This window comes from Cephus cinctus, unplaced genomic scaffold (assembly GCF_000341935.2).
Source record: "Cephus cinctus unplaced genomic scaffold, Ccin1 Ccin1_scaffold1481, whole genome shotgun sequence".
Classification (NCBI taxonomy): domain Eukaryota; kingdom Metazoa; phylum Arthropoda; class Insecta; order Hymenoptera; family Cephidae; genus Cephus; species Cephus cinctus.
In genome coordinates this window covers 2,822-15,845 of record NW_014333842.1, presented here as the reverse complement: position 1 = coordinate 15,845, position 13,024 = coordinate 2,822, and the positions used below count along the sequence as shown (strand labels likewise).

The 13,024-nt window shown below is 34.1% G+C and overlaps 3 protein-coding genes across 7 annotated transcripts; 1 reads left to right on the top strand and 2 right to left on the bottom strand.

Annotated features, from left to right (window-relative positions):
• Window positions 1–1,523: 1,523 nt before the first annotated feature.
• LOC107273202 (acid phosphatase type 7) lies at window positions 1,524–4,421 on the top strand. 2 transcript variants are annotated; one of them, XM_015751143.2, is made up of 8 exons: window positions 1,524–1,774; window positions 2,336–2,435; window positions 2,498–2,692; window positions 2,759–3,083; window positions 3,154–3,336; window positions 3,408–3,627; window positions 3,706–3,900; window positions 3,980–4,421. In XM_015751143.2, the coding sequence occupies exons 2-8, from the start codon at window positions 2,339–2,341 to the stop codon at window positions 4,061–4,063; spliced, it is 1,299 nt and encodes a 432-aa protein (XP_015606629.1). In that variant the 5' UTR covers window positions 1,524–1,774; window positions 2,336–2,338; the 3' UTR covers window positions 4,064–4,421. The 2 variants fall into 2 exon arrangements, with proteins under 2 accessions (XP_015606629.1, XP_024946280.1); XM_025090512.1 differs by lacking the exon at window positions 1,524–1,774 and adding an exon at window positions 2,203–2,238.
• A 646-nt stretch (window positions 4,422–5,067) lies between these two features.
• LOC107273203 (protein-lysine methyltransferase METTL21D) lies at window positions 5,068–7,941 on the bottom strand. Of its 3 annotated transcripts, none has more exons than XM_015751146.2 (4): window positions 6,439–7,941; window positions 6,034–6,295; window positions 5,767–5,956; window positions 5,068–5,686 (listed from the first exon to the last, which is right to left on the bottom strand). In XM_015751146.2, exons 2-4 carry the CDS (start codon window positions 6,279–6,281, stop codon window positions 5,456–5,458), a joined length of 669 nt encoding a protein of 222 aa, XP_015606632.1. In that variant the 5' UTR covers window positions 6,282–6,295; window positions 6,439–7,941; the 3' UTR covers window positions 5,068–5,455. The 3 variants fall into 3 exon arrangements, with proteins under 3 accessions (XP_015606632.1, XP_024946281.1, XP_015606631.1); XM_025090513.1 differs by having other exon boundaries at window positions 6,503–7,941; XM_015751145.2 differs by having other exon boundaries at window positions 6,859–7,941.
• Window positions 7,942–8,220: 279 nt separating this feature from the next.
• LOC107273201 (RAC serine/threonine-protein kinase) lies at window positions 8,221–12,551 on the bottom strand. 2 transcript variants are annotated; one of them, XM_015751141.2, is made up of 7 exons: window positions 11,838–12,551; window positions 11,136–11,403; window positions 10,808–11,051; window positions 10,511–10,708; window positions 10,151–10,421; window positions 9,827–10,063; window positions 8,221–9,694 (listed from the first exon to the last, which is right to left on the bottom strand). In XM_015751141.2, exons 1-7 carry the CDS (start codon window positions 11,914–11,916, stop codon window positions 9,354–9,356), a joined length of 1,638 nt encoding a protein of 545 aa, XP_015606627.1. In that variant the 5' UTR covers window positions 11,917–12,551; the 3' UTR covers window positions 8,221–9,353. The 2 variants fall into 2 exon arrangements, with proteins under 2 accessions (XP_015606627.1, XP_015606628.1); XM_015751142.2 differs by lacking the exon at window positions 11,838–12,551 and adding an exon at window positions 11,554–11,570.
• Window positions 12,552–13,024: the final 473 nt, after the last annotated feature.

The following is a 13,024-nucleotide window of genomic DNA, read 5'->3' as shown; positions in this document are numbered from 1 at the left end:
GAATGAGACTTCGTAGTGATGAAACCTCATACCATGCTCAAGTTCTACAGACCAATGAGCAGCCAATTTTGAGAAAAAGAGCCCTAAAGTTTTTTTTAAAAAGTCCTAGTTTTACTAATAATCATTAATTGTTTAATGTCTTCTCATATTAGTTTTCAATAACACATCGTTTTCAACAACAAAGTCCATTTCTAGAGTGAAAAGAATTTTACATTGCAAAAATTATTTAAATTACTTATTTTTCGATCATTTTTGTAAACTTTATTTATAAAGTTCAATAACTACTCATAACAATTAAAAAAATTGGATGTAAAAAAAATTGAACATGCAGGCTTGTGACTTTTTAAGTTTTCGTGTTCGAGTCTCTGCTTGTAAACTTTTTTTTTCATAAATTTTTTGCATTTTATTTCTAAATTTGTTTAATATTGTAATAATAATCACGCAAATTTAGAAATAAAATGCAAAAAATTCATGAAAAAAGAAGTTTACAAGCAGAGACTCGACCACGAAAACTTAAAAAGTCACAACTCTTACCTTTAAATACATAAGTTCCCATACAAACTTTAGGGCTCTGTCAGAATTGGCTGCCCATTGGTCTGTAGAACTTGAGCATGGTATGAGGTTTCATCACTACGAAGTCTCATTCCGAACTTCATTTCCCATACCGTTTCCTCCCCTTATGAGTACAAATAGACTGTTCCATCAACATGTAGTATGGACTACGCATAGACAGAAAAAATGGTCGGCTGAAAGAAAAAGATAGCGACTGGTGGCGGCCAAGCCCTATCTTCTTCTAACCAGCCGTAGTACGAGAGTATAGAAAACATAGGCAATGGGAACATTAGAAAAGGAGAACAATTGGTCGCCACCTCATTTCGTCTTTGTTTATTTGAGCGGACACTTTTTAAAAGGATCTAAGGTAGGGATCGCGTAGTCCTCACTATATGTCAATAGACTGGGCATACCCATGTATTCTGTGCCTCGCGAACTTTATATGCGGAATATATATATATCTACATATAGCCTTTCAATGGGTAAAATCCATTTGCAGGTGGCTTTTTAATGCGGTTTTAAGGGTTCATGAAAATTCCGGGTTCCTCCTTCTACTTCACTTATATTTTTTATATGCTGTTTTCTGTGGAACGTATCAACGGCATAAAAATAGACACGACTGTATAATATAATAAAATGTATATAGTATAATATAATCATACATTTGCTACATTCCAAGTTCATTAATAGATTCAATAAGCATTGTTCATGAATTAAAAAAAATTAATAATAATCGGGTCTTGAACCCGAGCCTCTCGCATGTTGACTCGTTACCATGCACGTATGATATTTAGTTGCCATGACGTATAGATTGGGAAAGCTGTAGTTCAGTTGTTATACACGTTTGCAGTTTGCTTAAAGTAGTCTGATACATACGCTTGACCAATCAAAAACGTGGGTATGGTTCGCCGGCCCTCCGCTCAGGTGGCGCGTTTACTCCAAAATAAAATTGGTTCCAAGAATATCGGCCCATTGGCAATCTCCCTACTCATCTCTGCTTATATTGTCTCTTATGATTTACAAGATCGATTTCAGTACAAAAGTATCGATCCTCACTAGATCGAACATGATCGATATAAATATCAAAAATTAATTTATTGAAAAATATCGATACGGGTAGTATCGATTTCAATCAAAACATCCCGTTAATGTTCAGTTGCCGTCAGTTGCCGGAGTTGCCGTTAGACAGTGAAACTAGGTGCTCACGTTGTAGTCCACTGACGTATGTACTTATGCATTTTCTTTAGTTATATGTATACAATTTATCTGTTATTAGTTTGTTATTATTTGAGAAATGAAAAATAGTTTACGAAGATAATGATTCTTTTAATCTTGTTAACTGAAGATTAAAAGTTTGTAATGATCAATTTCTAGTTCAGACGTGTTTGCAAAATATATGTTTTGTTGAATGCGCAACGTTCGCATTTAATATATGAGGAAATCATTATCAGTACTTTTATGTTTCGAAAGGAAATTCGAGTGCACTGTCAGTTGATCACCATGTTCAATTATTGCACTGTTGTCATGCAACTGAACTTTAGAATACAATCTGAAAGATTGGACTTTATAATGTTAAACTTTAGATTATAATGGGACAATGATTGTCCTTGCTATTTATCAAAACAAGATAAACTGAGTCATCTTTTGATAATCATTAAGTATATAATGATATTTGACAGGTTCCTTGTCTGTATCAAATTATCTTTCTTTACTCTCTTTTTGTTTTACTTTCATAAAGCATTAAAAACTGAAATAAACTTGTATACATTATTGCTTTTTACAGGCCATGTTTTCAATTACGTGTTTAGTCATTTTTACCCTTTTGGGAACCACTATTGGCATAGTACAATATCAGCCTGAAGGAATACATATTGCATATGGTGGTATGTATATCTTTTTTCAAGTTTTATTAGTATAACTGCTCTAAAACTTGATTAAATTACAGATAACATATTTAATATTGTGGTGACATGGAGTACAATGGACGACACACATGAATCTATTGTTGAATACGGCATTGATGGCTTTATCTTAACTGCACAGGGCAATTCGACACTCTTTGTTGATGGTGGATCACAAAAGCACAAGCAATATATCCACAGAGTATGGCTAAGAGACTTGACACCTGGCAGTAAATATGGTGAGAAATAAAAGAGCATCAACAATTACAACAGTTAATTGTTATTACTGTCTTCTTGTTCCATAGTTTATCACTGTGGAAGTCGATATGGTTGGTCAGATGCGTTTTATTTTGTAACTGCACCTGACTCGTCCTCCTGGACACCACACATTGTGATATTTGGTGACATGGGAAATGAAAATGCCCAAAGTTTGACAAGACTACAGGAAGAAACACAACGGGGACTGTACGATGCAGCTATTCACGTTGGCGACTTTGCCTATGACATGGACACTGATAATGCGCGAATAGGTGACGAGTTCATGAAACAAATTGAAGGAATTGCTGCTTATTTACCGTATATGACAGTACCCGGAAATCATGAAGAAAAATATAACTTTAGTAACTATAGGTAAATAGATAAGTACAGAATCTCACAAATTGAATAGAAAATATATGTATTTCAATTCTATAATTTTCAGAGCTCGGTTCACAATGCCTGGTGATTCCGAAGGATTATGGTATAGCTTTAATGTGGGTCCAGTACATTTTATAGCCATTGAAACTGAGGCTTATTATTTTATGAATTATGGAATAAAACAACTAGTCAAACAGTATGAATGGCTTGATCAAGACCTTCGTGAAGCTAATAGACCCCAAGTGAGGTATGGATCTTGAAAAATTGAATTGTCATAGTATAAATCAAGATTAGTGACAAATAGGTATTTGACCATAGAGCAAAACGACCATGGATTGTGACATTTGGGCATAGACCGATGTACTGTAGTAACAAGAATACAGATGATTGCACCAATCATCAATCTCTAGTCAGAGTTGGTCTTCCATTTTTGAACTGGTTTGGCCTTGAGGATTTGTTTTTTAAGTACAAAGTTGATATACAATTATGGGCTCACGAACATAGCTATGAGCGCATGTGGCCAATGTATAATTTCAAAGTAAGTTTGATTTTTCTTATTTGATAGGTTTGTAGCAACAGAATTACCCTCTGTGTTTTTATTATTATAAATTCTTAGGTCTACAATGGAAGCTATGAAGAGCCATACAAAAATTATCGTGCACCTGTTCATATTGTAACTGGATCTGCTGGTTGCAAGGAAGGCCGTGAAAACTTTACATATGTACAACCTCCTTGGTCTGCCTTCCGGAATGCTGATTATGGATATACCAGAATGAAGGCATTTAATCAGACTCATCTGTATTTGGAGCAGGTAATTTAGTGTTTTTTCCAAGCCGTAATAAGAATATTTAATTATTGATAAACTGCCATTAATAATAAATTGTGATTAGGTATCCGATGACAAAGAAGGCGCTGTATTAGACCAACTATGGCTCATAAAGGATAACCCAGTGCCATCATATTTCAGAAATTAGACTCTCTTTCCGTGTTATCTACATCGTAATTGATATATCTCATTATTATAAATATAAACCCTTGGGTTGTTTAAATGATCTTTGGTTGCGAAATTAAGCACACGAATGTTAATTGCTTTAGCGGCGCTGCAACCCAAGATTATTCAATAAATTCACTTCTCAGTAACTTCGAAATGGCTGGATGGATTTTAGACTGCAAGGTCTTAAAATATTAAGAGCAAAAATGAGCTACATTTTCTTATACCAACAGAAAATGATGTTCCATTAAAAAAAAAAAATACTTAACGTGCCGTATTTCAAAATCAAATGAATATTTAAAAAATCATTTAGATGAAAAATAAACCCCCTTGAAACCATACAACTTTTGTTTGAAACTTTTCCCTGTATCTTCATTAGTAACGGAAATAATCGAGGTGTGCACTTTCGGTAAGACACTCTGCATATAGGAAACAGTCGTACCTCCCTAAGAGATCTTATAATCATTATACAACACTCACCCTAAATTGTAAAGGTAAGGTATAAACGAGACCCGACATTATTTACGTTCCGGTTGATAATGGGATAGCCCCCGAGTGTTCATTCTCGAGATGTTATAGACAAGCTCTTCGATCTGCACCTTATATTACGGGTCATAATGTACATACATTGTACCCTTTTATATATCCGTATGTGCTTAGCAAATAATTATGAGTAATTACATGTGATGTACATAAAGTAAATGATTACTAAATAAATTAATTCTACATGGCTGCGGGAATAAATTAAATGATTTCTGAGCAAGAAAAATTGCCATGAAAATAATTTGTGTCACAGTTTATTAGAAAAGGTTTTATTAACATTCACACTGGTGATTCGAATGTGTTGTTTTAAAATCTATTTTGTTTGTCAAAAGATTCTCTGTGAATTCACGCAGTCATATTCAGTTTCACACCTTAAAAAAATTCTTACTTGTTCAATTACTTGAAATTTTTTAATTAAAATTCTGATTTAGTGAATTCGTCGAAAATCTTCCAACATAAAATAAGCTTTAAATATTAAAATCCGTTCGATGTGTAAATTTTTTAATGAAACAACTATTTAGAAAATTAGATCTCTAAGAAACTTATAACTGAGCTATTATATTCATATTCATCGTTATTAAATTTGCTCTTATCTCAAGAATATATTTTTATTTGAAATTCAGTCATACTAATACAAATTGTTTCTTGAATTGTCATATTAAATAATTTGTTGTTTATTACACTTGTTTAATTGTACAGTGCATTCCATACATTCTTACCAGATTGGAAATAAATTTTTATTCCAATGTACATACATACAAAGTTATTCCTTCTTCACTTTTTTGATGAAAATGAAAAAGAACTAAAGTAATAATAAACGTATATGCAAAAGCTATTTTATTTTCGTTAACTTCATTAGATGTATATCCGAACTTGAAAATAACGAATGTTGCTCTTCCAATGCAATGTTTTCTATTTTGAATCTTTCAGTCAAGTTCGCCATAAATTTTTGCCAAACAGATATTTGATTAGGAGTATCTCTTTCCTCTTGGGAAAGTAAAATATATGTATCTTTTATTGTATTACAAAAATTCTCAAGCGTGTCTAATAACGGCAAAATGGACTGAAAATAAACATAACCATTTTGATTTAATAAACCTAAAATTTAAAGTTTTTTACATTTTTTATAGTTAAAAGCAATACCTCCTCATAGTATACACAATCAGCTAAGAGTATAATATCTGGAATAAAATCCAAATGTGCATTTTTATTCCAAGCAAGAACTTGACCTTCAGCAGAACCTCCAACAGTTTCCCAGTGTTTCTTATTTTTCTCAATATTTTTTCGCAAGATTGGCAACGCTTCTTGTAAGTCAGTCATAACTACCTCGCCTCTGTAATATTCATGTATATCTAATGTAGGACAATGACTTTTATATTAAAATAGATTCCGGGTAGAAATGATAGTTACCCTAGGCAGGCAGCCGTCATTCCAACACATCCAATACCAGCTCCAAGTTCCAAAATCTTTTTTCCACGCAGCCATTCTGATCCGAATTTATTTTTTTGACAAGATATGTCTAAATATTTAGCTAAAACGAGAGCTGCGTCCCACACTATACAACTTACATTTCCAACTTGTTTCTGATATAAGGTTAAAGTCTTATTGCAACATTCTAATTCAAATTTTCGTATGAAAATATCATTTTCGTAGTCCATTTTTAAAATTGTACCTGCAAATTAGAAATATGATTAGTCACGATGTAACGTCGTTAATGATAGCCAGAATGCACGATGTAAATGCTCTAGTATATGTTTCACATATCTAATAATTGTGGTAAACATTTTTGCTTAAGTGAACAATGAAAAATTATACCCTTAACAAACAAGTCATCGTCATGTGATGAAAGTGAAAATAAGAATTTTTTTGTTATTCCTACTTGAAAGGATCCTTGTGTCTTTTTCTTGTATAAAAAGCAAGGTTAACCCATATAAAACCCATAATAACTCATATAACCCGGTAATAAACTTTTCTTAATATTTTCTTTTACAACACTATATCATTTAGGAATGAGATTTAATGTTTTTTCATTTCTTGTTCAAAATATTGACATATCATAATTTCAGTCTTCATTTTAAATGGGAAACTTGCACGCTATTAGTCAAGACACTTGTTTCTGTATTATTTAGTATAAATTAACATAAAATTTTATATAGGTTTATTAAATTATTATTTTGTGCCATAAAAAACAGAACTATTTTTTTTTAAATATATAAAATCAAAAATAATACTAACGTTTATTACGGCGTTAAATTGACTGACAGTGCCGTCGCACAGTTGTTAAAAGTTTAACTGTGTGAGGTCCATGCAGTCAAATCATCGATTGATATTTTAAATTAGAAATTAAACGTGCAAAATTTTAAAGAGTTACGTTACGTTTAAAAAACTGTGCTTCCGATAACTTGATATACATTGTTATAAAACTAAACAATTTTGTTAAGAAATTCTGAATTGAAATACACAAGGTAGTTCATTAGAAACCGAAGAGCTAAATATTTCCCGTGGTTGTGGAAATTTAAAGAAATTTTCAAGACATAATTTGGATCATATTGATCAATGATCATGATGCACGAAGAAATTTTCCAAGATTATCCTATCAAACCCTGCGACCTCGAAAAATGACCGTAAAACAACTAGAAAAGCAACCTGTCGTTTTATGTCAAAAATTTACCGGACAAACGACCGCAAAACGATCACTCGAAAAACGACTGCGAAAAGCGACCGTCTAGAAAATCACCAGTATGGTAGTTTTCCCAATATTTTTGTCAAAACAATACTTTTTCACGACCATACAATTAGGATGGATGGTTGTTTTTCTGTCATTAGAAGAATTTTAGGCACAAAATGACCGGTCGTTTTAAGGATCGTTAAGACTGCTTTCTGTTTAGTAAAATTAAAGAGTTCATAGACTAATTCAATCATATATGACATATTAGCATTTTATTAGGAAATGTTCAAAATATCTCTTTTAAATTGTCGGAAGTTACTCGCTTCGAGTCCTTATTTTTTAGAGAAACAAAGTAATTCGTGTTCGTTAGCAAAGGTGTAATTAATAGACTTGTTATTCGATAACACTAGTTTCGTGAAATTTTTAATTAACTTAGAATACATTGAATAAAATGAATAATTGTGACTAGTACTTTTTTGCCTTTAGAAATCTATTGTTTTTCCTAACACATGTGTACTTTCGGCATAAATAAAAATTATAAATTATATCTTCCTTGTGAGAAGAATACCAATGACATGCATTTTTGAATTTCCCTCAATTGCCACTCTAATTTTGTCAAACAAAAACTTTTTTTTAGAAACATCGCCTTTAATTACTAAAAGAATGACCTTCGGGAAAATTTTGTTGCTTCGTGTTCGACTTTCAAAAATATTAAAATTGTATTTTAAACATTATCTTAAATCTTCAAAATCATGGAACATTTAGGTGATGAGTTCGTACGTACCATTATATATATGCGAAAAAGCAAATGCCTGTTACATAATTATAATAAATACAGTTTTTATACTATATACATTTTGATTTAATTTCAACTATAACATTGATAAACAAGAAAAAGGGGACAGGTATAGATAGAATGGTCAAATAAATTTTACCGTATAATCATTTAATTGTTAAAATATAAATATATGTATATATAATAATATAATTATTATAGCGAATAATAATAATAGCAATAATAATGTGTAATTTCTTATTGGTATATTGTTATTTGTGTCGTTCATAATCATTACTCGTCAACGTCACACGGTGAGAGAAGACGGTTTTCCCATGAGAACAAAAATGAATTTCTCGCGCGTTATCTTTTCTACCCACGCCGTACGTCTTTTCATTGATAATAATAAGAATTATTACTAGGCTTTATTAAGAATAATTCATAATATTGAAAAAGGCTTTTTTTCGCACAGATTTATACAATAATTGAAATCACGTACTCGTACCTGTCTTTGGCGAACGAGAAAGTCTGGTACCACCGTAATTCATCGGGTATCCGCTGTTGATTATTATGAAACCATAATTTTCCCTATAGCTTCTGTGGCGGCGTCAACATAAAATAGGAACAATACTTTCGCTGATAAAAGTAACAATGAAAGTAGCGAAAGCGGTAAAGTTCCGAGTATCGCATCGCCTGGGGCAGGAAGTCTTCTTTAGCGAGGATACGTTGGTGGTCACATTAGAGAGAAACATTTGGTTCTCACTTACAGTGACAAAGTGGTTGAAATCAAGCTGTTTCCATCGAAGTGATATATAAATTTGATGTTAGATGACGACGTCCATAATTCCTCAGTGTGTTTTCTCCAACCAGGAACGTCACTGCGTCAAGTAGAAAATCAACTTCATAAAAAGAAGCTTGATTTCTATTATGAAGTATATGCATAGCCTGCCTCATGGAGATATGTCAAACTATTTAAGGATGCACCGAAAAGCATCGTGAATCAATTAAACGGATGCGAGTTTCGAGCATAATAATGAAGACGCACGAGGATACACGATATGCGAGAATACGCGAAATGGTGCACGAATACGCGAGAGCGCTGTTATCTATCGTGCATTTTACTATTATGTTCATGGGAATCGCTTGGCTTTGCTTTTCCTCTGTTTCTTCTGCTTGTTTTTCTTCTCTTTTATTTTATCGCGCGACGATTGCACAGTTGAAACGCCGTTCGATTTGGCCGCAACTTAGACAAAGCAAATAATCCACTGATCCTGATTGGATGTTTTGTCAGTGGTTGATGGAGACAATAGACGAAGTTGCTGCCGAGTGACTCTCCTGGTAGGAGAACTGTGGAAAGTGTTCTTGTTCCTCTGCTATGGAGTTAAGACCGCCACCGCTACCTAGACAGCCTTGATCTGGTGGCGTCAATTCGACACTCTCGCCGGTGAATTCACTGTCGAAATACCGCGTATCTGTATCCGAGGTAACCTGAGGTTTGAACGGTGGTGGAATCTTTTTCTGGACGAGATCTGACCAGTCAATAGACGAAAAGAAGGCGTGATTCATGATATCTCTCGCGTCATTTGGCCCACCTCCCAATCTTCTACTTGGATCCTTTATTAAGAGACCTGTATGGCACATGTCAATGAATTGTTTCTATTTATTATATAGTATATTTTTGTGATTTAAATTGTTTTTTTAATAGCGAGGATTCGGTTATTAATAGTTTGAAATAATTAATGATTTAATATTGTGTTTACCTCCTAGCATGTCCTTTGCCTCGTTACTGATCGTTCTTGGGAATTTGACCTCTTCCAGTAAGATAAGTGTGAAGAGTTTTTCGTGATCTCTGTTATAAAATGGAAGTCGTCCACACATCATCTCGTACATAACTACACCTACACCCCACCAATCTACCGCACGCCCGTAGTCATTGTCTTCAAGTACCTCAGGTGCCAGGTACTCCGGAGTCCCACAGAATGTTTTTGTAGTCCTTCCTGAACATATTCAGTGATAATATGTTACATGTATTTTTCTAATTGAATAATTGAACTGAACCATATTTGAATAAATGGTACACATACCGTATGTGATATCTTCCTTACATAAACCGAAATCTGCGATCTTGATATGACCGTCCTTGTCGAGTAGAAGATTTTCTAATTTCAAATCACGGTATATAATCCCCTGGGAATGGAGATAACTAAGGGCTGAAATAATTTCCGCTCCGTAGAACCGCGTGCGATCTTCACCAAAAACGCGTGAGCGACTTAAGTGAAAGAATAATTCACCACCATTCACGTATTCCATTACAAAACACAATCTATCTGCTGTTTGGAAACTATACTTAAGAGACTGGAAAATAAATAATTTTGAGACAAATGGAATCCTTTGCTTATTCGACTGGCTGCCTTCAAATATACGAAGTAAGTACGAATACATACGATTAGAAAAGGATGGTTTGTTGTTCGTAAAACTCTATTTTCTGTGAGAGTGTGAGCGACTTCATCTTTTCGGATAATTACTTCTTTCCGAAGGATTTTAATAGCGTAGAGATGACCCGTTGCTTTTTCTCTGCAAAGAATCACTTTGCCAAATGTTCCCTTCCCCAGAACCTTCAAAAATTCGAAATTCTCCAGGGTCTAAAATATTTGAAATATGCAAATCATAATAATGTAATGGTATCATAAATTGTATCGCAATTGAGACCTTATCAATGTTCACTTGTTAAGTATACACACCACTTTTTTCTTTCCAGTGCTTTTACTGCTTGATGTTCCTTGAACACTGAACTTTGCTGATAGTTCGTCGTCAATACCTCCATCAACATCTGTTAATACACCAAGAGAGCCACAAGAATCGGATCGACCACCACCCATTGATTCCATATCCACATCTTCTGATGAGGATGATTGTTGCAGTTGCGACTGATGTTGTTGGTGCTGTTGATGTTGTTCTTCACTAGCCAGTCTATCAGCTACATACCTGACCAAAATATAGATCTCGTTCAGCAAAACAGAGCACTAATTATTTTATGTTAGTTCTCACAGTATAAGCTCTGCAACTAACCTAATAGCAGCAACCCAACTCTCTCTTTCTTGTTCAGTGTCGACATGAAATGTTCTTTCAATAACAGTGGTCCATTGTAAGCCTCTTATAACAAATGTAAATGGTTTAGGTCTATCTACTGACATGATCTGACAACCACGAACAGTAAAGTTGTTCAAAGGCTGAGCAGCAGCTGCCATTTGTTGATCAGGTTTGGCTTTAAATCCAACAAGTGTACCGTCATCTCTTAAGACAAAATATCTGGATCTCCAATTTTTAATATGTTCTCCTAGAAATTGAATAATCATCAAACAGTGACTATAAATTCATATTTTCCTTGAATGTCTTGATAACTATAATCGTATGAATGTATGTATAGTGCAATAGATTTAAATATTACAGTATAACTATCATTAATAAGTTGAATTATGCTAATTACATTCAAAGTGTTGGCAATCATTGAACATGAACATAAAACTATTGCGACGCAATTTCCTTGCACTGAAGAACTGAATTAAATGTAAAATTTGTATTCAAACTCAATTTGGTAGATGAGTATGGGATGCAAATTTTTTATTTGCGGCATGCACGGTGTTTAGAGATTTTTTTTCAGAAAAATGAAAGTGAATTTATTGCAAAATCATTAGTAAAATTACAAGTTAACAAGTACACTGTGTATTAAGTTTTCATAATTCATTGTCAATTATTGCGCTTTTGCAGTACCGCGTTTTTGAAGCCAGCCTTCTTTTACGACTCGCTGACCGGCTCCGGACGCCGCGACGCTCATCGCTGCGTCCCCCATAACCCGTCCTCCGCTGGCCACTTCCTTAATTATCCCTCAGCAACTGAAAATTCTACCGAAATCTTTAAATATTCGCGAAAATTGTTGAAATACAACTCAACGGGCGGTGCAAGTATACGAACTGAAACGATCATAGACATAAGTTTGCCAGATCGACTTACGAACTGTACACTCACTGGTCAGCTGCGATTTACTAGATGGCGCGACATTCAGTCCACTTTGGGTACTTCCATTTACATGACTTTTGTGTCGACTTGTGTCAACTCGTGTCGACTCTTGAAATCGAATAAATGGAACACAGATGCTCTCGTAAACTCACCACTCTAGCAAAGTCTTCCCGAGTCAACTTGTGTTGCCGACACAAATCAAATTGAAAGCACTTTTGGCGACACAAGTCGACTTGTGTCAACTTGTGCCAGTAAATGAAAAGCACCCTTTATCTTCCAGGAAATAATTAGGAACAAGACCAAACGAAATTAAAGTTCATGAGTTTTTTTCTTTTACAGCACAAATCGACAAATTCTCTAATCATACACTGTATCCAAGAGAAATGTGTTGATCAGTCTCAATTTGTGCCGAAAAATACCGTATATCACAGTGGTGGATGATTTGTGTGAAGTTGGCCGCGCAACTTTAACTTGTAGAACCAGAGATGAATAGGGAGATTGTCAATGGGCCGATATTCTTGAAACCAATTTTATTTTGGAGTAAACGCGCCACCTGAGCGGAAGGCCGTCGAACCATACCCACGTTTTTGATTGGTTAAGCGTATGTATCAGACTACTCTAAGCAAACTCCAAACGTGTATCACAACTGAAATACAGTTTTTCCAATCTGTACGTCACGGTAACTAAATATCATACGTGCATGGTAACGAGTCAACGTGCGAGAGTCTCGGGTTCGAGACCCGATTATTATTAATTTTTTTTTATTCATGAACAATGCTTATTGAATCTATTAATTAACTTGGAATGTAGCAAATGTATGATTATATTATACTATATACATTTTATTATATTATACAGTCGTGTCTATTTTTATGCCGTTGATACAGAGATGAATAGGGAGATTGCCAATGGGCCGATATTCTTGAAACCAATTTTATTTT